General features: G+C 32.6%; 1 protein-coding gene across 1 annotated transcript; it reads right to left on the bottom strand.

Annotated features, from left to right (window-relative positions):
* Positions 1-6,245: 6,245 nt before the first annotated feature.
* LOC139485490 (uncharacterized) lies at positions 6,246-20,838 on the bottom strand. The gene is made up of 9 exons (XM_071270004.1): positions 19,907-20,838; positions 17,207-17,320; positions 16,407-16,541; positions 15,388-15,517; positions 12,728-13,484; positions 11,016-12,107; positions 10,371-10,466; positions 9,748-9,843; positions 6,246-8,498 (listed from the first exon to the last, which is right to left on the bottom strand). The coding sequence occupies exons 1-9, from the start codon at positions 20,280-20,282 to the stop codon at positions 7,938-7,940; spliced, it is 3,357 nt and encodes a 1,118-aa protein (XP_071126105.1). The 5' UTR covers positions 20,283-20,838; the 3' UTR covers positions 6,246-7,937.
* Positions 20,839-22,503: the final 1,665 nt, after the last annotated feature.

Genomic DNA, 22,503 nt, shown 5'->3' with positions numbered 1-22,503 from the left:
ACCTTTCGTGCATGGGACAAATAATTTGTATCATCTTGATCCCTTTTTTTTTATATTTCCGTCTTTTCGAGAGAAAAAAATCGACATTACGTCATCGCCCAATTATGAATTGCTTGTTCTAGACAAACTTTTATATCGTTTGGTAATAAAATTTATATGTTTTTTACGGTATTCAGAATTTCACAAAACTAAAAGTGTAACGCGGGACAAGGAAATCATATTGCAAAATAAAGGTTTTATTTTATTGAGTTTTAATTAATGAAAATGGTCTGTTACATATACAAAATTGCAATAATCTGAAAGAAGAGTTTAAAAGCTTTAAAATGATATACAACACTTTATAATATCAATTTTTATGTTTAAAAATTAATAAGATGAATGTGTCTTGTCCGTGATTTTACCAAAGTAACACCAGTAGCGTGCGACGTTTCTTATACAAAATACATTTGTGTCTTTCATGAAACTTCCTTTACTCTGAAGGATCCGTTATCTTTTACTACCTGTCACCATTGGATTTACTACATATATCTAAATATAATGATTGATTGTTGGTTGCTTCAATATTCATATTAAGTCAACTGTAAAAGGCCCGAAATAACTCATACGATGAAATAAACGGCATAATATATTTCAAATTTATAAATGAAAAAACGAATACGAGGGACATGAACTAACGGAACCTACCGATATTCCGGTTTCAGAATAGAAACATATAAGATTGATTTATTATTGGTTGCTAAACGTCAAGTGGCAAATACTTCCAGGACAAATTAACAATATATACAATAGGTAGGTCTTGTAGTATAGGTTGTCCGAAATGAAGATAGGAGAAATTTTAACTGCCACTGAAAAATGAGGATATATAGAATAGTTATCCTACGAACCCCTCGACGAGTTTCATGTTTTTAACGTGCAGAGAACGTGACACTCTCTGTACAAGAGAGATTAAATTGAAGTTATATACAATATAACCGGACGTGGCTGTAAACTTGTACACCCCGCACAGCAAAATGTACGCCTGACTTAAGCGCTAGTTTAACTGCCGGCAAGACGAAGACCAAAGTGAACATATCAATATTCCCCTGTCACAATGTGTGCCGGGGGGAGCAAATAAGAATGTGGCGAAGTTAAACATGCATGCTTCAAATTAGCTAATAATACATACAACTGTAAATCCGGAATCTGTATTAATACATTTATTAAAGTTAATAATGTTCTAGAAACTAAACCAAACTCTATAATAATATACTAAACGACTTATTGGTGCGTCTTCCGTGACCTAAATGAATATATTTTTCACATTTAGGTTTCAAATTGAAATAGTAACTTGTAATAGTCTGATTGCAAAACAAATCTTGATGCCAGATCATGGAAAACGAGTCAATTTTTAAGGTTCTGAACTATTTTTCAATAGAATGTTCATTAACTTAGCAATAGGTGGATACCACAGGGTTTGTGGAATTGACACCCCTTTTTTATTCCTTATTTTTGGTTTTCATAATTTATTTGAAAATATTTTTTTTATTTTCAATTTATATTAACTTAGTTTTACTTATTCAAGGTGTTCAAAATCTTTTCAATGCGATTTAACAATATTAGTAAAATAAATGTTCCCTCTATCCGAAAGTTGAAATAAGTTGAACTATAAAAAAAGTATTTTCAAATAAAATGTAAAAACCAAATTTTAAAAAGGGGGTCCACTCCAAAAACGCCTGCGGTGAATACCGCTGCTTTTGGATTGTCAGTCTCCGATGATAACCTTTAGAAGTTACTAAGATAATAAGTTTTCAACTCCCTAGGTAGAGTATACCTTAGAATTAAGTTTTGCTACTCTTTAGTTTTTGATCCCATTAGGTCATATAACTGAGTAAGTAATTCGATCTGCATCTCAGTCTTTCAAAATATGGTTCTGAGGTTAACCGACAGATAGATGAAGGTTAACCAAGACAAGCGTGAAATTTATACGCTTTTATTTTCCTTATCAGATTCTTTGTTTTGCAAATATGATGGGATTCTCAGTCAAACTTGCCTTTAGGTGATCGTTGACTCAGTTTCACAACAGGGTGTTGTATCGTTTTAGTCATGATCATGATCAGCTAAAATGTATGATAATCGTATCGTCCACTGGATATCTACTTTCAAATAATGAAGATATTAAACAATGTACACTTATCAAACATTGTACACTAACTACAATTGAATTCGCACTCACCATATTTCAATCCAAAAGGTGTACTCGATACTATCACATTTCTAATATCTGAACATGTATTATAGGTGTTATGATTTGATAACATAAAAAACATCGGTAAAACCATCTGTAAACAAAATAGGTGTTTTTCTTGTGTACATCACAGGTTGATTGAACTCACAATGGCCATACAAGAAGGTCGACATATAATCTTGAGATAGTTATTTTATTGAATTGTCACAAAGGTGTCTACAAAGTTATAAACAAACTGTATGAATAAATATACATAGCACAATAACACGGCCGACATTCGGCTAACCGAGAGATTGGTCGGTTAATCTATATTGAGTATGCGGCTATATGGGCGATTGGTCTGTTAATGGGGTTGGTTAAACGTCTGTTAAGAGTAAAACGCTTAATTTAATGTTAAACTCTATTAAATATACAGATTTTTGGCATGTTATAAGAACCTAATAAAAAAAAAAGAAATTCTCTGACAAAATGATATCTACCATCAAAAAACATTTTGCACTTGTAAAAACATTTCTTAGTCTGCGCAGTTTTCAGTAAAACTAAAAGGCGTCGCACAAGTGTGTAGTATTTATGCTTATACGCATAGCAATTTTTGTAATAAAAGGCGAAACAAACACATTTAGATTTCATTTAAAGGACAAAAATAGTACTGTGGTTCTAAAACAAAAATTGACATTAGTAAATATTTCATAATTGTAAAATAACGTGAATAATGCCACGTTTTAGTGAAAATTATGGGAATAAATATAGAATAAAGGACTTATTGTTTTTGATACTGACTTTATCACAGTAAAATATCAGGTGAGCCCGAAGGGCGAGCCTGATATTTTCTGTGATAAAGTCAGTATCAAAAACAAAAAGTCCTTTATTCTGTTTATCGGTAATTTAAAAAAAAATTAAAAATCACTACAATAATAGAGTAAATAACAAACGAACTTCGTTTTCGCGTCGGATCACGGCGAATCACACTTGACGTCACAGGCTGCATTACGTCATTTGAAATTTTGTCACAGTGCAGTAAACATTAAACATGGCGTTCTCTTGCACAAAGTATAAAGATTTGAAGGAATTATTGCATGTGTTTCATTAATATTCTGCTTTGGACATGACTCTAACGATGGCAAATATAATGGTAGCATACCGGTAAGTCAAATTTCTGTATTTTTCACAAAGCATCAACATAGAGGGGGGTAGGAGGGTTCCTGATCCCGAAATCCCGGCCCGTTTAAAAACACGAAATCACGAGGTCCCGAATTTAAATAAAGTAAATCCCGACATCCCGAAATCACGAGCTTAAAAACACCCAATCCCGGAGTCCCGATAAAGGTCCTATCCATGCATCCATGACCCCCTCGAGCATAGTAAGTCAGAACATTAGAATGATACGATATGAATCAGCAGATTGTTCATCGATCATCATTTTTAAGTTCAACGACAAGTTATTTATTATGATTATATTTTACTTAGTTTAGTGGATAAAATTACATTTATCTTGTCATTATTCGCTCAGTGTTCATCATGAAAACGATCACATTGATTTCAAATAATTTTAAGAAAGCACTGAGTAGTCCAAATAATTAGGTAAGCGGAAGAAGGGATCCCGTAGACCGCCCTACGTCACGATTCATGAATTATGCATATTCTATTTATAGGCTATTTATAAACGATTCTGAAAATACTTATTCTAAAAATAGAATATTCTCAACATGTACAACTATTAAAAAAACCGATTCAAAATCATTAACTTTCATGAAACACGGTGAATTTGCTTTATTTATTTTTTTATCACATGAAAAAAAAAGGAAAATGTACCGCATTACAGTAGCATATCATGCATATATCATTGTGCAAATATATATACAGATTCCTTTTTAAAATACACATGATACATTTCATATAGATATGATCAACAGTAGTATTTAGTGCCTTAATTATGTTGTAAAGACCTGCAAATGTCACATGCACGTGGTCCCATGGCTTTGGATATACTATGGAGTTAATAATATTTTTATTATCCGTTTAAAAGAGTATTTTTATGTAGGCAAATGGTAGGCAAATTGAAAAAAGATGTAGCTTACACATGTTAAACATGTTACACGTACTAAGGCTTTACAGGGGTGTGAGAGAGTGTTTAAACTGGTCTGCGTTTAAAGAAACGAATCTGTAATTTGACCCCTGTTGTCTGACCATTCTACTATAGCTGTACGTTCTATAGGAACCATTGTTACTGGTTTACAATAAAGCTACTGTTAGCATGGTTAGGGCGTTCTACAGGATTCCCTGGTTGTTCTACATGATCCCCTGTTGTCTGAACCTTATATATCTACTACAGAACGTTCTATAGGATCCCTTATATTGTTTGTTTATCATGTATACACTAAAGGACGTTCTACAGGATCCCTTGTTGTCTGAATATTACATATCTACTATAGTATAGAACGTTCTCTATAGGAACAAGTTTTTGGTCAGGATTCTTCTGAAAAAGCTCATACCAAATTTATGAAATATATTCTTGGTGCAAACAGAAAGTCAAGTAATATAGCTGTAATGTCAGAGATTGGTAGATTTCCTATGCATTTTACTATAATTTTATCAATGTTAAAATATTGTCATAGACTGGAATGTTTGAAAGAAGGATTATTATTTGATGCATTTATATGTTGTAAACATACAGTTACATAGTTCTAATGTAAATACATAGTATTCTATAGTATAGATTATATTCAGAAAGAGATTGAATTACCAAATTTTGACCAATCAATTGGTTTTTTATGTCAGTATGTTAAAAATAAACTATGTAAAAGTTCTTTTATATTTTGGAATAAACCGAAGCATCAAACCATTAACTCCGAAAAAGGGAAAAAAATGTTTTAAAAAAGAAAAATATTTAGAATTACAGGACTTCATAAAAAGACAGTCAATTTGTAAATTAAGAATAAGCGCTCATTTAAAAATTGAGACAAACAGATATTCAAAAAAACATATAGAAAGATCTGAGCGTCTTTGTTCTAATTGCTCATTCGGTAAAGTTGAAGATGAGCTTCATGTTTTATTAGAATGCCCTCTTTATGATATTCAAAGGGACGATTTTTTTCCAAGACATTTCTAACAATTGTTATTATTTTATAAATTTAAATAAATCTTCTAAATTTTTATGGCTCTTGACCCAAGAAAATGTTACTCTATGGAAAAACTGGGCTGTTATATTGGTGACTGTTTTGAATTAAGAGGCTGTCCAAGGAAAACTCAGGCAATGGTTGGCACATCATGGGACTCAGATTTCAATGAAACTTTACATGAGGTCTATTTAAGACATGAAATGAAAAAAAAAAATGTCTGCGGAAAAAAATGTGCATGGTTGCCATGGCAACACGAACATCATCATTTTTGCCTTAGAAACAGCCAAGAAAAACTGATTTTTACTACGTTTTCAATTCAACATTTCTTCTTAATCACAATTTAAAGAGCTTAACTATATTGATACAAGATAATATCCACCTTAGTGTACCTATTCCATAAATTACTTGTTATAATCAATATATTGACAAAGGAAAAAAAACACCTAATAAGGACATCCAAAACACCAATTGTTCATTTTGCCAAAATCAACCATTTTTGAAGTCTTCTGGAATTCCATCCATGGTAAATATTGGAAATTTACCATATAGAGCTAACAGATTATCATATTCTTTAATAAAAAGAACAAAAAATTTAGTGGGATCACATTCCTGTAAGGCTAAAAAAATCGGAACAGCATACCCCTCTCAGCTCAAAAAACTGCTTCAAACTGTATTATTGCCAGATCAAACTTCTACACATGCATGCATATTTTTCTTTTAATAAAGTCAAATCTCATTATTCTTAATGAAAGGGGTATCAGTAACTAAAAAAATAATAACTGCTTTCCTGTTTAATATATTTTAACATTGGTGCAGCCTCAATTTCTCCATGGATAATATAAGATCACGATGCAAGATGATCATGTATTTAAATTACACACAAACTCACAAATAAGCAAATAGTGATGGCAATGATTTATTTTTATTCCAATAGATCAATCTAATATTTAAATAAGGTTCAACATGTTCAAGATAAGTTGAAAGAACACAATATTGCAAAAATTACAGAATAAAATAGGCAAGGAAAGTATCCGTGAACTTCACATTTATACCCGTTTCTAAGACCAATCCCAACAAATTCTATTTTCGTCAGCAATAATTATTGTCTGTACATTTACTACAAATTTTTAAACTAAGAATTTAACCATGACCTCCTTAAACTTGCAGACAGGTGCAAGTATTTATTCCATGTTTCTTGTCTTTCAATTTACAACAATAAAAGTCTAAATGGTACCATAGTGCACAAGAAAACTTCCATTCAAAAAACTAATTTCTGAAATATTTTTATTTTTATCATGTTTAGTAATTGAAACCTTGACCTTTTATTAAAACAAGCAAAGTAAGTGTAAATTATAGGGTTTGACAGGAATATAAACTGTTGAAAACAATTTTTAACACCTTTACCCCTATCCGCCATCCCCAATAGTCTGGTAGCACCTCAGCTAAAACCCTAATGCATTGCTATAATTCATGCAAATACATATATAATATATATATATTCGAATTTTGTGTCATGGACTTTTAAATCTTGAACCATGATGGCTACATGTACATAAAAATTATGAAGCAGAAACAAACTGTAAATCTAAAGGAATATCACAAAAGGTTGGTCAAAACATTGCAATAAATATTTTAGTTCCAGCATAAAAGAAAAAGAGTGCACACACTGAAATGTCTCGCCTTCTTTACTAATTATTGTTATTATGTTGATATTCCTAAGTATAAAGCTTTAATACAACGTCACATGAACTTAACATAAACCATGATAGCTAAACAAAGACCAATGAACCATGAAAATGAGGTCAAGATCAGATGAGCCATGCCAGACAGACATGTACAGCTAACAATGCTTCCATACAACAAATATAGTTAACCTATTACTTATAGTTTAAGAAATATAGACCTAAACACAAAAACTTAACACTGTGCAATGAACCGTAAAATTGAGGTCATGTTCAAATTAAACCTGCGGGACTGACATATAGATCATAATATATTTACATACACCAAATATAGTTGACCTTTGGCATAAAATATAAGTTAAAAAGACCAAAACTTAAAAACTTAACTATAACCACTGAACCATGAAAATAAGGTCAAGGTCAGATGACACCTGCCAGTTGGACATGTACACCTTACAGTCCTTCCATACACCAAATATACTAGCCCTATTGCTTATAGTATCTGAGATATGGACTTGACCACCAAAACTTAACCTTGTTCACTGATCCAAGAAATGAGGTTGAGGTCAAGTGAAAACTGTCTGACGGGCATGAGGACCTTGCAAGGTATGCACATACCAAATATAGTTATCCTATTACTTATAATATTAAAGAGAGAATTCAACATTACAAAAATTCTGAACTTTTTTTTCAAGTGGTCACTGAACCAAGAAAATGAGGTCAAGGGCATTGGACATGTGACTGACAGAAACTTTGTGACATGAGGCATCTACAATGTATATACAAAGAATGAAGCCTCCTTGTCGTTCACCTTCCAAAATATAAACCTTTTAAATTAGCTTACGCTGCCGCCGCCGGATCACTATCCCTATTTCGAGCTTTTTGCAACAAAAGTTGCAGGCTCGACAAAAATCATTGACAAATTGAATGAATTAGTGCAAGTTCATTTTCCTGACGAGTAATTTCTATAATAGCATCATTTAGTTCATCATCAGATTCCTCTTTAGGAATTTTTCCAGATTGATTGACAAATCTGGAAAATAAACCCTGTACTTGTTGTGAGCTCAGCCATTCTTCTGGCAAAAAAAGCCTATTCCCATTTTCATCCCTGACTGCTCTTATTTTTTTGGAAGCCTCTGTTGGAGTATATTTTCGGCCAGTTTGTTCACCTTCCATAAATAAATTAAGTAAATAGTCTTTTACAGCTATGCTAAATCTCTTATTCATTCTTCTTCCTTTCAATGACCATCCTGAATGTAGTGAACATTGTGTTTTAGACTGTGGTGTCTGATCATCAGTTGCTTTTGAAAAAACACTTGTCATTGACTCTTTTATGTTAGTGCATTTACTACTCCAAAAAGTTTTTACTCGATCAGCATGCCTGATCTTATGATTTCCAATGTCCTGGTGAATGTTATATTCATGTAGACTAACAAATGTAAGACCACATTCACCACAAGTATAGTCATCAGTCTGCAAAAGAAAAAAAAATACATTTGTATAAAAGAAGTGAAAAAACAGCAGAATTGAATCACTCTATCATGCATACATGTATACTTTGAACGAATTTGTGGGTATTTAAACTTAAGTAATTTCAATTATCTCCCCTGAAAAAAATCAGACCAGAAATATCCTCCTTCATGCACATCTTCAGGTTGTGTACAACTGGGTAAAGTTTCATCAATTTTATTCTTTTTAGGAGTAATTGCGCTAACAAGACTTGTTGCCATTTATTGCTAGATGTATATTTAACTAAGTAAAGTCAATTATCTCCCTTAAAATAGTTCCATCCTTAAATATTTTCCTTTGTCCACATCCTTAGGTTGTGTACTACAACTGTTTGAAGTTACATCAATACTAAGGAAGAGTTGCACTTATGAGATGTGATGGACAGACAGATGGAGGGACGACAGGGTGATTCCTATATATATCCCTGAAAACTTGTTTATTTGGGGGTATAAAGACACTAACAACACAGGACACTAATAAAACCTAAACAAACATTAGACCTTTGGTTTTCCTGTTTGAATGGTTTTACACTAGTAATTTTGGGGCCCTTTATAACTTGTTGTTCGGTTTGGGCCAAAGCTTTGTGTTGAAGGCTGTACATTGACCTATAATGGTTTACTTTTTTAAATTGTTATTTGGATGGAGAGTTGTCTCATTGACACTCACATCACATCTTCTTATATCTATGAACAATATTGTCAAAGTCTAGATAGATTGGTCCATCCTTAATTTCTTTTGCAAGATGAAAGGATAGTGATGTTAACCACAAAAGAATATACATTGTATTTCTCTAATTTTTGTGCTATTTTCACATTTCCTGACCGGTGTGAGAAAAATATTTCTCCTCACTAGTGAAAAATCTGTTCACGGCAAATGATTAGTCGAAATTTGATTATGACGTCAAAATGTTTTGTTTTCTTCTCCATTTTCCTATTGTGACGTCATGAAAAAAGGCGACCTTGCCTGATGACATCGCATATAAAGAACACAATTTTCTGAAAATCTTTGAAAAAGAACGATAAAAAGCATTAGAGAAACAGATTCCGACACTATAACTCCTGTATAACGATATTTCTCCACTCTCACCAGTTAAATTTTATTATTTAAAGGGCTCGGCAAGCCTTGCGCTTTAAATAATAAAATTTAACTGTCTCGAGTGAAGAATTATCATAGTACACTTGTTTTAGTGTAAGAATCTATATGTATCTGTTACCTCATTCATCTGTTCATGACTAGCAGCATTTTCCTCTGTGTTCTCCTCATTTATTTCCTCTATATTGTCTTCAACATCTCCTGTTTCATTTCTTTCCTGTAAAAATATACTAATCATAAACACATATTTCCAATATTGTTATCTAAAATTGATATAGGTGATAACAGTTAAGAAAGTAAATTTTACATTTAACTCAGTTTTAAACATGTAAAATTTACCTTAGTAAGTTAAAGGATCTTTGAGCAGACTTTGGACTTTTAAAGCTTATATATTATTACTTAGTTCAACATTCATGTAAAATGTACATTTGAGGAGTCCAAAAGGGAGATGAACTTAAAACATACAAACTTGCTGCATTTTGTAAAAACCTTTTCTAATTCAGTCTGTTGTTTTCGTGTGTTCATTTTTATTTTGTATACGTTATAATAAGGTTGTTGTTTTCCTGGCTTGAAAAAGATTTTTACTGGCCATTTTGGGGTCCTTTACAGCTGATTTGATAAAAATCCTAGCTTACTTTACCTACATTGTGTATTAAATGGAGAGTTGTCTCATTGGCATTCATACCACATCTTCTTATTCATTTATTCATATTGTATCATAAAAATAAGAAAAAAAATGAAAACCTTTTCATTATTTGTTTCACTGTGCTTCCTCTTAAGGCTCTTTCTTGGTCTTATTTTACTCTTTCCTATTCTGGTAACTTTTGGCATTTCCAGTATCTACAATATAGTCAAGCAAAAATATTAATAATACAAACAAGTTGTAGTAATTTTAAAGTTATAACATTGTACACTTCTTATTCAATATGAATTCATTAGTGTTCTTTGACAAAAAGGAAAAAAAAATTGTGCTTCCTTTTACATCCACTCTAAAATTAGGATCAGGTTTTTTTTCTTTAAAATTCAAATTTTTTTGTGAATTTATTTCAAGGGTAAAAAATAACAGGCATGACAGTGTAATACCATGTTAAACTTGAACATGTTTCTAGAAAAGGAGAAGACCTAGGGCAAAAAATTATAACTATATTTTGTTGTTATACAATTTTTTACTTGGGCCTTTCAATTTACCATCAACCTTGCCAATTGTATAGATTTGATATTAAAAAAAAGTTATTTACATTTGAACTTGGTACATTTTTATTTGTCAAAGGATTAGTTTGGTTAGAAAAACACACTTTGTCAGAATGTTTATTGATTAAAAGGGCTTTTCCTGCATGTCTAAACCTAAAATAATACTATACACTTGGCTTGTTTTAAATTTCTACTCACCTTAAGATTTGTTTCATCTTGTTTTCCATTTGACATCTTCTTCAAATCCCTAGATGAAATGAAGACACCTATGCCAACATCATAAGCTTGCCACATTCTAAGACCTCCAATCTCAAAGCTGAAATTGTTGTACATATTTATGTTTGGTATGGAACATTTTTTCATAGTCTGTGCACTAAAATCAACTTCAGCAACATACACATGTGTGTTCATGATACCACTATAACTTTCAAGGGCTCTTTTCAACTCTTCTGCAGTTGTAATATTGTTACCTTCATTTCCAAACCGTTTTGCATGTATCTTCATTGGAGCAGTTCTTCTGTCGCAAATATCCTTACCGCTTTGAGCTTCACTGAAATCGTACCGAGAAATGTTTAATCCTGTTCTTTGAGAAATTTCTGGAATAGCAGCCATCAGTGGTCCACAGTGATAACAGGAGGCATTATCACTACGAAGATATACTGTATCTTTAGTTTCATCTTTGCTTTTTATGCAGTTTAATAAGCTCTCAATTATTGAAGCAACAGCATACCATCCTTGGGGGATACTGTCAAACAAATGTACATAACAGTCAGTATTGATTTTCATATCAATACCTCTGGATAATACAACACTTACATGCCAGTTAATTCCCTTTTTACCATAAAAATCAGTTTGCTTTTCACGGTCAAACCATGGAAGAAATTTCATTGCCCAATCCATAACTATAAAAATTTCATTTGGAAGAAGATTCTCAAGAACCAAATGTTTTGCCTGTTCTTGACTGACTGTTCTCAATACATGTTGCTTCCACTGAAACACTTTTTCCTTGCAGCTTTGGAAGTCATGCAGATATTCAGTTTTCATTTCTTCTGATGGAAATGTTCCATCTATAACAATCTGCTCTAGGTCGTCAATTACAGAGCTCATATCTGTACACAGTTCACAACATTCGTCATGTGTATGATCACATTTCTCTTGTAAATCTTTTACGTTTGAATCACTAAGAGCATAATGCATGCAATGATCAGCTACTTTTGATGATTTTTCAACATGCCATCTGTAATCGCAAGACAAATACCGCTTTGAAGCTCGTAATCTTCGTTGAATGTCCTGCAAGATAAAAAAAAGTATTCATATCATCCCTTATACATGTATAACATGCTTTATATTCATATGAAAATTATACAACTGTAAAATGCATTAGAAATATGACATGCTGCATGGTGAGTCATTGGTGATTACAAACTGACAATTGCACTGTAAAAAAATTACTCTACATTCATACATAGTTTCATCCTTCTATTATTATGTTCAAACAATTACATGTATAAAGTTATGATTTGGGCAAACATGTAATTTTTCCAGAATTTCATATATATGTAGATGTAATCTCATACGAGTTCTTTGATCTTGGAACTGTCCGTGAAGATAGATCATGGACTTTCAAAGCATACCGTATGTAAGTTACAAGATTGTAAATACCTATACATCTGATATTTATATTTTCATTGCAAATTTTGATATTTTTTCCGTATGAGGTTTAAATATTCTTTTAGCGCATTCATAACTGCTAGAAAACTTTGAGAATTGGTCAGCTACTGTCCACATGAAAACAAGTTCTACAAAGTAACATTCCTTTATGGTGGGCAAACGAGTTATATGGATCTTACTAAGACATATGGTAGGACAAATTATAGGGCATCTGTATCCAAAAATATTGAATAAAATACCTTGAAATCATGAACTTCATTTTGAGTGAAATCCTCCATATTGTCTGTCAAACTGATTAGCTTGTCAAAAGATGTTATACCATCTGCTGTTGTATTGTCTAAACCACTAAGGCTTTTACGCTGACTTGCTGAACACTGCTTCAAAATGTTGTACAGGCTTGATCTTCCCAACGGTTCAAAGTTTGATTCTGAACAATATGCTTTGTAAGATGAAATTATTCGACTGCCTATTACTGTTCTAACAACATCAGGTATATGTATTTTTTGTCCAGTAGATAGTTTAAGGATCCTTTCTCCAAATGCAACATCTTGAACATATTGTGGCTGAGATACAAAACTTACAAAATGCTGAACTTTTTCGATGGGAAGTTTGGCAGTCATATTATGGTCTTGATCTAGCAATTCTGTTTCTTTGACCTTTCCATATTTTCTCGCAGCTTCTATCTTGTGTTTTGTCAAACCAGGTATTGCGGTCAATAAAGCCTCTTTAGAATATTTACTTGCAAATAGTGATAAAATTTGACGTTTAAGATATGGAGAATCTGCTTCTTGGTATGCAGCAATCATAGACGGAAGATAATTATCAGGACAATCAAGGTTAACTGTCTTGTTCTTTTGGACAATACTCTTAAATAAGGTGTCTGACTGGTTTGGGGCAATCAGCTGTAAAGTTCCTAATACCAAGTCATCAGCTTTTTTCAAGTAATAACTTTGTGTTCTTTTTGACGCTGATTCCCAAGGTATTGTAAGCTGAGATCTGAAATATAAGAAGAAACTTATATACATGTAAATAGAGAGATAACAAGCAAAACTAGAGGCACATGAGAGCCAGAATTGCTCACCTGGCTTTAATAAGATTATTAGAACATTTGCATGTATTATCCGTAGGGTCCTATGTTAAACAAAGTTCCCTGCTGGCAGCCATCTTGGATGATGGATTGGCTACAAAAAAGTACAAGTAACTAAGTAACAACCCTTGGTCAGCACCACATTACTAAGTCATTAGGAACATTCATGTCATGTTTGGCTTCAATCGATAAAAAGGTTTTCTAAAAGAAGAAATTTGTATGTATTTCCTATAGGGTCCTAAGTTAAAGTAAGTCCCCCATTGGCAGCCATTTTGGGGGATGAATAAAGCTACAAAGTAACATCACTTGGTCATCATCTCATAAGGATCAATCATACCATGTTTGGTTTCATTCCATTTAGTGGTTTTCTAAAAGATGAAATGTGCATGTATTTCCTGTAGGGTCTTATATGTTAAACTAAGTCCCCTGCTGGCGCCCTTATTGAATGATGGATCGGATAAAAATTAACAACATTTAGTCAGCACCCCATAAGGAACATTCATGCCATGTTTTGTTTCAATCCATTCAGTGGTTCTCTCAAAAGAGACATTTGTATGTAATTCCTATAGGGTCCTAAGTTAAAATAAGTCTCCCGCTGGCAGCCATTTTGGATGATGAACTAAGCTACAAAATCTAAAAAATTGTTTTAAACATCATTCTTCTGTTATTTTCAAGCATATACTATTGACAACAAGAATGTGTCCAAAGTACACGGATGCCCCACTCGCATTATCATTTTCCATGTTCAATGGACAGTGGAATTGGGTAAAAAAAACTTATTCGGCCTTAACAGTAAAACGATCAACCACAAGGGAACATTTGTACTAAGTTTCAAGTTGATTGGACTTTAACTTCATCAAAAACTACCTTGACCAAAAACTTTAACCTGAAACTCACACTTTTAATTTCTATGTTCAGTGGACCATGAAAATGGGGTCAAAAGATTAATTTTGTTTTTAATTAAGAAAGATCATATCACATGGAACATATTAATCTTTTGCATTTTGAAATTAATTAATGCCCATTGAAATTGGTAAAAAGATTTGTACCGTTTTATTTTCAATTGAAGATTTCTTGCTGTTGTGCAATACTGTGCTGATGCGCATTACTGAGTTTTGTTTTCAGACCATTTTTGACACCGAACCTCTTGGTAAAATTTCATAAAGATTCATTTATAAATACTTAAGTTATTGTCTAGAAACCAAATGTCTATTGACCATGCTGACAATGACACTAACATGATAGACTGACAGCAATATAATGTTACAAATACATTTTTTGTGCAGTCATGTAAAACCAGATGCTCCACAGAGCGCAGCTTTATTTTGACCAGAGGTTGAACCCTGAATGGTTGGGGCAAGTATGGACACAACATTTAAGCTTGATACAGCTCTGAATTTGGATTGTGATTTTAAATAGTTTACACAACATACAATGTAGGTTTCTGACACAGAGTGCATGTGGTCAAAGAACTTCAACTTAAAAAACTTAAAAATCTTTAATTGGACATTTACCTTTTATGGTCCAATATCCAAAATCTAAATACATTGTTAGATTCAGCATATCATAGAACCCTAAGAATTTAATTTTTGATGAAACCAAATAATGTTCAATTTAAACCTTTTTGGCCCCTTATTTCTACATGTACACTGTTGGGACCAAAAATCAATCCCAACCTTCCTTTTCATAGATTTTTATTTTCTTTTACTAAAGTTAGAATGCGAAAACCAAATGTCTTCAGAAGACAACCACTACGACGACGCCTACCTGATACCAATGTACGACCAAAACTTTTTCAAAAAATAACATTACCTCAATAGTGGAAAAGAGCCATCAGAAACAAGTTTGATAACAGCATTGACTTTCTCTAAGCCAGACATTTCAGGTTCCCATTCTTCATGGCTGCTCACCGTGGCAGTACTTTGAGTTGGAAAGAAATAAGCTGAAAATAAATACATGTATATGAATATTTTATTCTGTTGGGTATTTTACCAGTTATTTCTTCAATAAATATTAATCAGGGGCGGATTCATTTTAAAAAGGGGGTTCCCAACCAAGGACAAAGGGGGAGAGGGGGTTCCAACTGTATGTCCCCATTTAAATGCATTGATCGCCCCAAAAAAGGGGGGTTCCAACCCCAACAACCCTCCCCCTGGATCCTCCAATATTAATAGAGGCTCTATAAAGCCTGAATTGCGTACCTGGAAAAATTAGAAATCTCATGACCCTTTCATTTACCCAAGAGTGAAACAAAAAGTTTTTAATTATCTGTTATGATTTACACTGCAAATTAATGAAATTATATAATTAGCTAGAAATTGCAAAAAAGTATTTTTTTTCCTTTTTTAAAGACAACAGCTCTTATACATACCGGTAGATTAATATACATGGTCTTTTCCATATTGGCCATGGTATCATTCAGTGACCCACACAACACCCCGAGACTTTAGTTGAGTGCCAATATAGGTCGAGGGATGATACCCAGGCTGTTATGGAAAAGGCCCTGTATTACATGTAATCGCTTTATCATATAATTCTGATAAATTGTTTCAATAGTATTTTTGTGAGTAATTCAGGGAAGAGAGGTAACAATTTAAAATCAGAGAGATATTTAAAAAATAAATGTTGACTAAAAATAACAATAACAGATTCTTTTTTAAACAATTTGGTAGCCCTTTAAAGGACTGTTTGGTCTCTTGGTATTTTCATCTCCGGGAAATGTATCATACTGTGCTATTTGGACCATAATCATTTATTCATTGTGTCCCCAAACTTTCTCATTAACAAGCTTTTTGGTTTTCTGTATTACAAAATGTACTTAATTTACTAACATCCACAATCAGAAGTCTGACTGCAGCTGGCAAGGGTGAAATGTTCCTCTTTTTCTGTGGCATATTCATAATTTTTGGTACTTGTATTGTTGTTGCAAGAATCATCCTTATCATCTTCGAATTCATGGTAAATATCTGTTGAAAAAATATATATATAATATATAGTTTAAATTTAAAATTAAAAATCAAGAAAAAGCCTGGCATTAAAATTATTCATGAAGAAAGTGAATGATAAAAAAGTTTCTTAAAAAACACCAAAACAATTCATAAAATAAAAGTATCATGCTGCAGATATTAAAAAAATAAGTGAAAGGAGCATTAGCAAAGGTTAAGCGTGGCCAAAGTTTAATCTAATTATTCAAAATTTATTGTAGAGTTAATAACTTCTAGTCCGAACTTTAAATTCAGATTAAAAATCTTATCATCATTAGGGACGTGTGCACTAGGTTTTAAATTAGTGAGACTTTTACTTCATAACAAACTTCCTTTACTAAATAATTCAAACTTATCCGGGATAGGCGGACAAACTGACAGACGGATGCAAGAACCAGAAAATATAGATGATAACGCAGCTTTGCTTTTTGTATTTCAAGATTTGAACTTCGAGTTGACTTCAATTTCGAATCTAAGTTTTACGTAAGATTGCATAAATTTACAGATCCACTGAATACCAGAAATTATGGCATAGACCATAAGCTTTTCTTAAAGCTTTTCATAAATTTACAGGTTCACTATATATGTTCACTGGATAACTGAAATTATATACATGTAGAGTAGACAACAATTTATATAAATCATACCTAAATTTGCAAGTTCTATTGATTCTGTATCATCACCATATGAAGTTGTCCTGTACATTTGACTCCTTGTAGAAATCACATGAGGGTGAGAAGTTCTACATGGCTTACATATTCCTGCAAAAGTTTAAAAAAAAGATAAACAAATTTTACAAGGCCAATATAAACAAAGGAAAAATTTATATCGGATGTAAATAAAATTTAAAAAAAAAACGCCCTGGTAAAATCCAGATTAAAATATTCGGAATTTTACTTACATGTAATAAAGGGGAAGAAAACAGGTCTGACAGATGGGAAATTTCAAGTCAGTCAAGATATTCATGTAATTAGAATATGGAATAATCATAAACAGACAAAAAAATTGAGTTCATTTATCTGCAACTTGTGCATTTTTTCTTTGATTAATTTGACCTCCTATGGCTATTAATATTTTTTTTATTTCTTCAAAATATTGGCCTAGTCATCATTTTTTTTGGTGTCATTTCGTACATTTTAAAACTGCTCTAATTTTTTACATATAATAAACTCATCATAGATAATGATATATTATATTTCAATGTGCTAAGTGCCTTCTATCATTTTTGTTTCGTTTTATATATGTACATGTACATGTATTGGTCTTTTGTTGGGAAATATATGACTGTAATTGACTAATACAATGTATGTGAAAGGTCAAATAAAAAATATATGTGTTCTCTACAATGTACTTCCCTATATTTAAGCTTAAAAATAGCCTACATGTACATGTACCTTAAAGTTTGTTTTGCCATTTTTCATTAGCACTGTTTTTAAAAGTAAGGATTTCCCTCCTAGACTCACTAACTACATAAGTTGTATTGCTTTCGGAAAATAAAGTATTATTATATTATACATGTACAAAATGTACGTACCTACTCTTTTTTTCAAAGATGTACATGTACAATGTAATAGGAAACACACACATTATTTTATTTGGCATCGGCAAACCTGCCCGTAATTACAAGTTTTGAAATTCATTGAGTGCTTTTAACATTTGTAGCTTCAAAGCTTGTTTATGGGGTAATTTCTTTTAAAATCACTTCATTTTTTCTTGTATCCCCGGTGCTTTTGACTTGAAAAATGCCGTACACACATATCATCCAAGTAGGCACGCCACAGTGGGGGGAGAGCAAGCACCTGAACATGGTTATGTTTATCAATAGTACTGTTTCAGCGGACCCTAGTCATGCTAGTGGCCATCTTGTAGGGTAAAATTATTCTTTCAATGTTGAAGACCGTCGGGTGAATGTCAAGATGGAGAACAGGAATAAAGGCCCTATTCATTGATAACTTGTATATGTTCTATGTATTGTGTGCGATTTTGTCCTTTGCACACTTGCCACAAAAACATTTATAGGTACATGTAGGATTGAAATTCTGGGTAAAAAAATTACAGGACAGGAGTTTGGAGTAAAAAATAGGCACGATGACTGAGCAACTGGGCCAACAAAAATAAGATAAACTTGTAAAAATGCAGGACAATATTTTCATAACCCCCTTTAAAAATCAAATGGTAGCTCCCTAACTGCATATATATATTAATACTAGAACACACCCGTGATATCGCGGGTCCGTGACTGAATTAAGGTATATAACTATGCGCAAGCCTTGTTTAAGTATTAGTATGGTCATCTGATAAAGTCATGCCGATTATAAGATACACAGTTTTTCTCTGCTTTCAAATCTTTCTGTTTGAACCCGTCGAACTGGAACTTATAAATTATTGGTAATATTAATTATTTGGAAAACAAAAGGTCCTGGAATGGAGTATTTTTAATCAACAACATTGTCCTATATTAGTTTTAACTTACTAAAGATGAATTCTTTGATTCGCTGTTTTACGTCATGTATATGCCCACTAACAAGTTGAAAACTGTTCCTCATTTTTAGTCTTGTTATCTTAGAAAGTCTTACTGATTAAAATACTACAATAGGTATTAACCCTGAATACACCGTTTGGTGGTGCGCCTGTCAGATGCGGAACGTACAGATTAGGTAATAGGTAACAGGTGAATATACTATTGGTATCGGTATCGGACTTGACCCGGAACTTCTTAATTATTGGCAATATTAATTACGTGGAAAACAAAAGGGCCTGGAGTGGTGTAATTTTCAATCTACACCTTTGTACTATATTAGTGATATATAAAGTTGAATTCTTTGATTCGTCGTTTTTACGTGATGACGGCTGAAAAATTGGACTTCGTAATTTTAGTATTATAGATATAGACTATAACTGTTAAGTGTCTTTAAAAATCAGCTGTATTTGTACAAGGCTAGGAAAATAGGTGTATGCGAGCTTTTAGCGAGCTATTACACCTGTTTCGAGCCGGGTACAAATACAGCAGATATTCTGTAAAAACACTAGACAATTATTGTCTTTATCCTGCAATTATTTCTGTATTTTATTTATATTTTGAAAGACACAAAAAAGCCATAAATAAAGTCATTCGATGCAAAATGTCATTGCAGCATTTCCACAAAAATGGATGTTGATTTGAGGAGCCAAAACTCAGATGTTGATTTGGATGCTTGTTTTATATAATGACATATAAATTGGGTGTCGAAATGAGTCTGACATTTATATACTGCATGTGTACATGTACCTGTTCTGTAAGCTTGGTAGGCTTTGGGCAATAGACACATATTAGGGAAAGGGCACAACCTGAATTACATGTAACTTACCACTTCCAACAGGTATCAAGGATTGATACAAGAAAAATAGTTCTTTTGAAGTTTTAAAGTCAATGGCTCTATCTCCTTTACACTTTGATGAATGGACTGGATAGGCACATTTCGAACTGTTTGTTTTCCAGTAAGTCCCAAGAGAATCTCTATGGGCTTGGCAAATCAGTAGTAATTGCCTGCAGGCTGCATCAACATCAAACAATCCGGCGCGATACAGTATCAGATCCTGCTCATTTACATTTGAACCTGTAGTACACACTTTTAGATATCTAAGGTGGGCAACAACATCTTTCTGGCAATCAAGAAAATGGATGATATGGCCAGAACAATCTCCTAACCTGCTGAAACTGCAGGAGTCATTTATTCCCTCCATTTTCTTGTATACAAATGCAGTAAATGAATCCGCAGTAAATATATTTTTTTAATTTATTTTTTCAATAAAAAGAGTTTTATCACAGTCTTTGTGTGTTTTCCCCAATATTGTAATTTATTATCATTGATAGAATATTAATTGTAATATTTTATTGACAAAATAACATATTCATTGAAAATATTCCCACTGGTATTCAAAGGGAGGTAATCCAGATACTAGTTTTATGATATATTTCAAACAAAGAAATAGGCACTAATAATGTAGATCCCAATATTTTTTTAGTTTAATAGTATGAATTACACATTTATCTTACTATTTAAACAATTTTTACCTTTCAAATAAATGTGGAACAAAAAAAAAACAATTTTAAAAATTGCACTTTTACAATGGACATAAAGGGTAAAACCAGGTACTAAAACATCCCAAATTTTTAGACTATATCAAACTTTCATCCAAATAATAAATACACACCATTTGTTACATCTAATGACAAGGACATTTAATGCAAAAAAACTAATTTCAAGAAAATTTAATGTGCCAACATTTATGCATCCCTTGCCTGGTTTTCAAATGGACAGCCTCTTAAGGAGATCAGGTATGAAAACTGACACTAAGTCAAGTAAACAATTTGAGAATAAATACATATATAATGTAATTTTATTCTTCATTTATTCACAATATATATGTGGTTTTTGGCTTGATTCTGACCAATGCTTATATTCCAAATATATATGTATATGCCTCTATAATTGTTGTTGTTACCAATTATGTAAATCAATTGTATCTGATTTTATGCCCTTTATGGGCCCTGTAATTTTGGGAAAAAGTATATATAGGATCCCATATTGTTTGTTTATAATGTATATACTAAAGGGCGTGTTCTCCAGATCCCCTGTTTTCTAAACATTATATATAAACTATAGAACGTTCTATAGAATCCCCTGTTTGTTTATCATGTGTATACTAGATGACTCTCTACTGGATCCCTTGGTCGGTCTGTGGGATCCCCTGTTTTCTCAACATAATATATCTACTATAAGACGTTCTATAGGGTCCCCTGTTGTTTGTTGTTCATGTTTATACTATAGGGCGTTCTACAGTATCCCCTGGGCGGTCTACAGGATCCCCTTTTTTCTCAACATTATATATCCGCTATAAGACGTTCTATAGGATCCCTGTTGTTTGTTGTTCATTCACTGGGCGGTCTACACGATTCCCTGTTGTCTGGACATTATATATGTTGTGTACAAGATGTAAGTTTGTACAAATTATAATTTGTACAGGGTTTTTGTACAAGTTATAAGTTTTTTGACACCTACCTTCTTGCAACAGGTGATACAAGTTTAACTTATAAAATGAACCAGTGTAATGTTTTCAATTCAAAAAAATATACGTCAGCCTAACATTTAGTGCTATTATCATTGCCTTCAAACTGGAAATGAGGATACCTGAATGGTTTAAATTCTAATTTTATTTTTTTCCTTATACCATATTCATATCTATACAAAATCTTTGTGTGGTTTTATAATGTTTTTGTATCAATGCTCAGTATTAGACTGTATCATGAAGTTGTGAAAAATTGACAGAAGTATGCGGAGCATAATACTGTGTGCTTGCATCATCCATTTTTGTTCAGCAGGTCACAAAACACTGATAACTTGTACAAAAATTCTGTACAAATTATAATTTGTACAACATTACAACTTGTACACAACATATATATATTAAATGACGTTCTATAAGACCCCCTATTGATTGTTTTTCATGTTTATACTATAAGATTTTCTATAGGATCCCTTGGTCGGTCTGTCGGATCCCGTTTTTTCTCAACATTATATATCAACTATAGAACGTTCTATAGGGCCCCCTGTTGTTTGTTACATTCATTTTATACTATAGGGCGTTCTACAGGATCCCCTAGGCGGTCTACATGATCCCCTGTTTTCTCAACATAACATATCTACTATAGGACGTTCTATAGGGCCCCCTGTTGTTTGTTGTTCATGTTTATACTATAGGGCGTTCTGCAGGATCCCCTGGACGGTCTGCAGGATCCCCAGTTTTTCTCAACATTATTTATTTACTATAAGACGTTTTACAGGATCCCCTGTTGTTTGTTTTTCAAGTGTATACTATAGGGCGTTCTACAGGATCCCTTAGGCGGTCTACAGGATCCCCTGTTTTCTCAACATAATATATCTACTATAAGACGTTCTACAGG

Source organism: Mytilus edulis, chromosome 8, assembly GCF_963676685.1.
Source record: "Mytilus edulis chromosome 8, xbMytEdul2.2, whole genome shotgun sequence".
NCBI classification, from domain to species: Eukaryota; Metazoa; Mollusca; class Bivalvia; order Mytilida; family Mytilidae; genus Mytilus; species Mytilus edulis.
Note: the sequence above shows the minus strand (reverse complement) of the source record. Positions and strands in the feature narration are given on the sequence as shown.

Bases quoted from the DNA above. Each gene is read 5' to 3' on its own strand.
- LOC139485490 (XM_071270004.1), bottom strand. From the start codon at position 20,282: ATGGAGGGAATAAATGACTCCTGCAGTTTCAGCAGGTTAGGAGATTGT. The intron at 17,321-19,906 runs GTAAGTTACATG...AAACTTTTGCAG, and splicing joins CTTGATACCTGTTGGAAGTG to GAATATGTAAGCCATGTAGA. The intron at 15,518-16,406 runs GTTAGTAAATTA...ATTTATTTTCAG, and splicing joins TCAGACTTCTGATTGTGGAT to CTTATTTCTTTCCAACTCAA.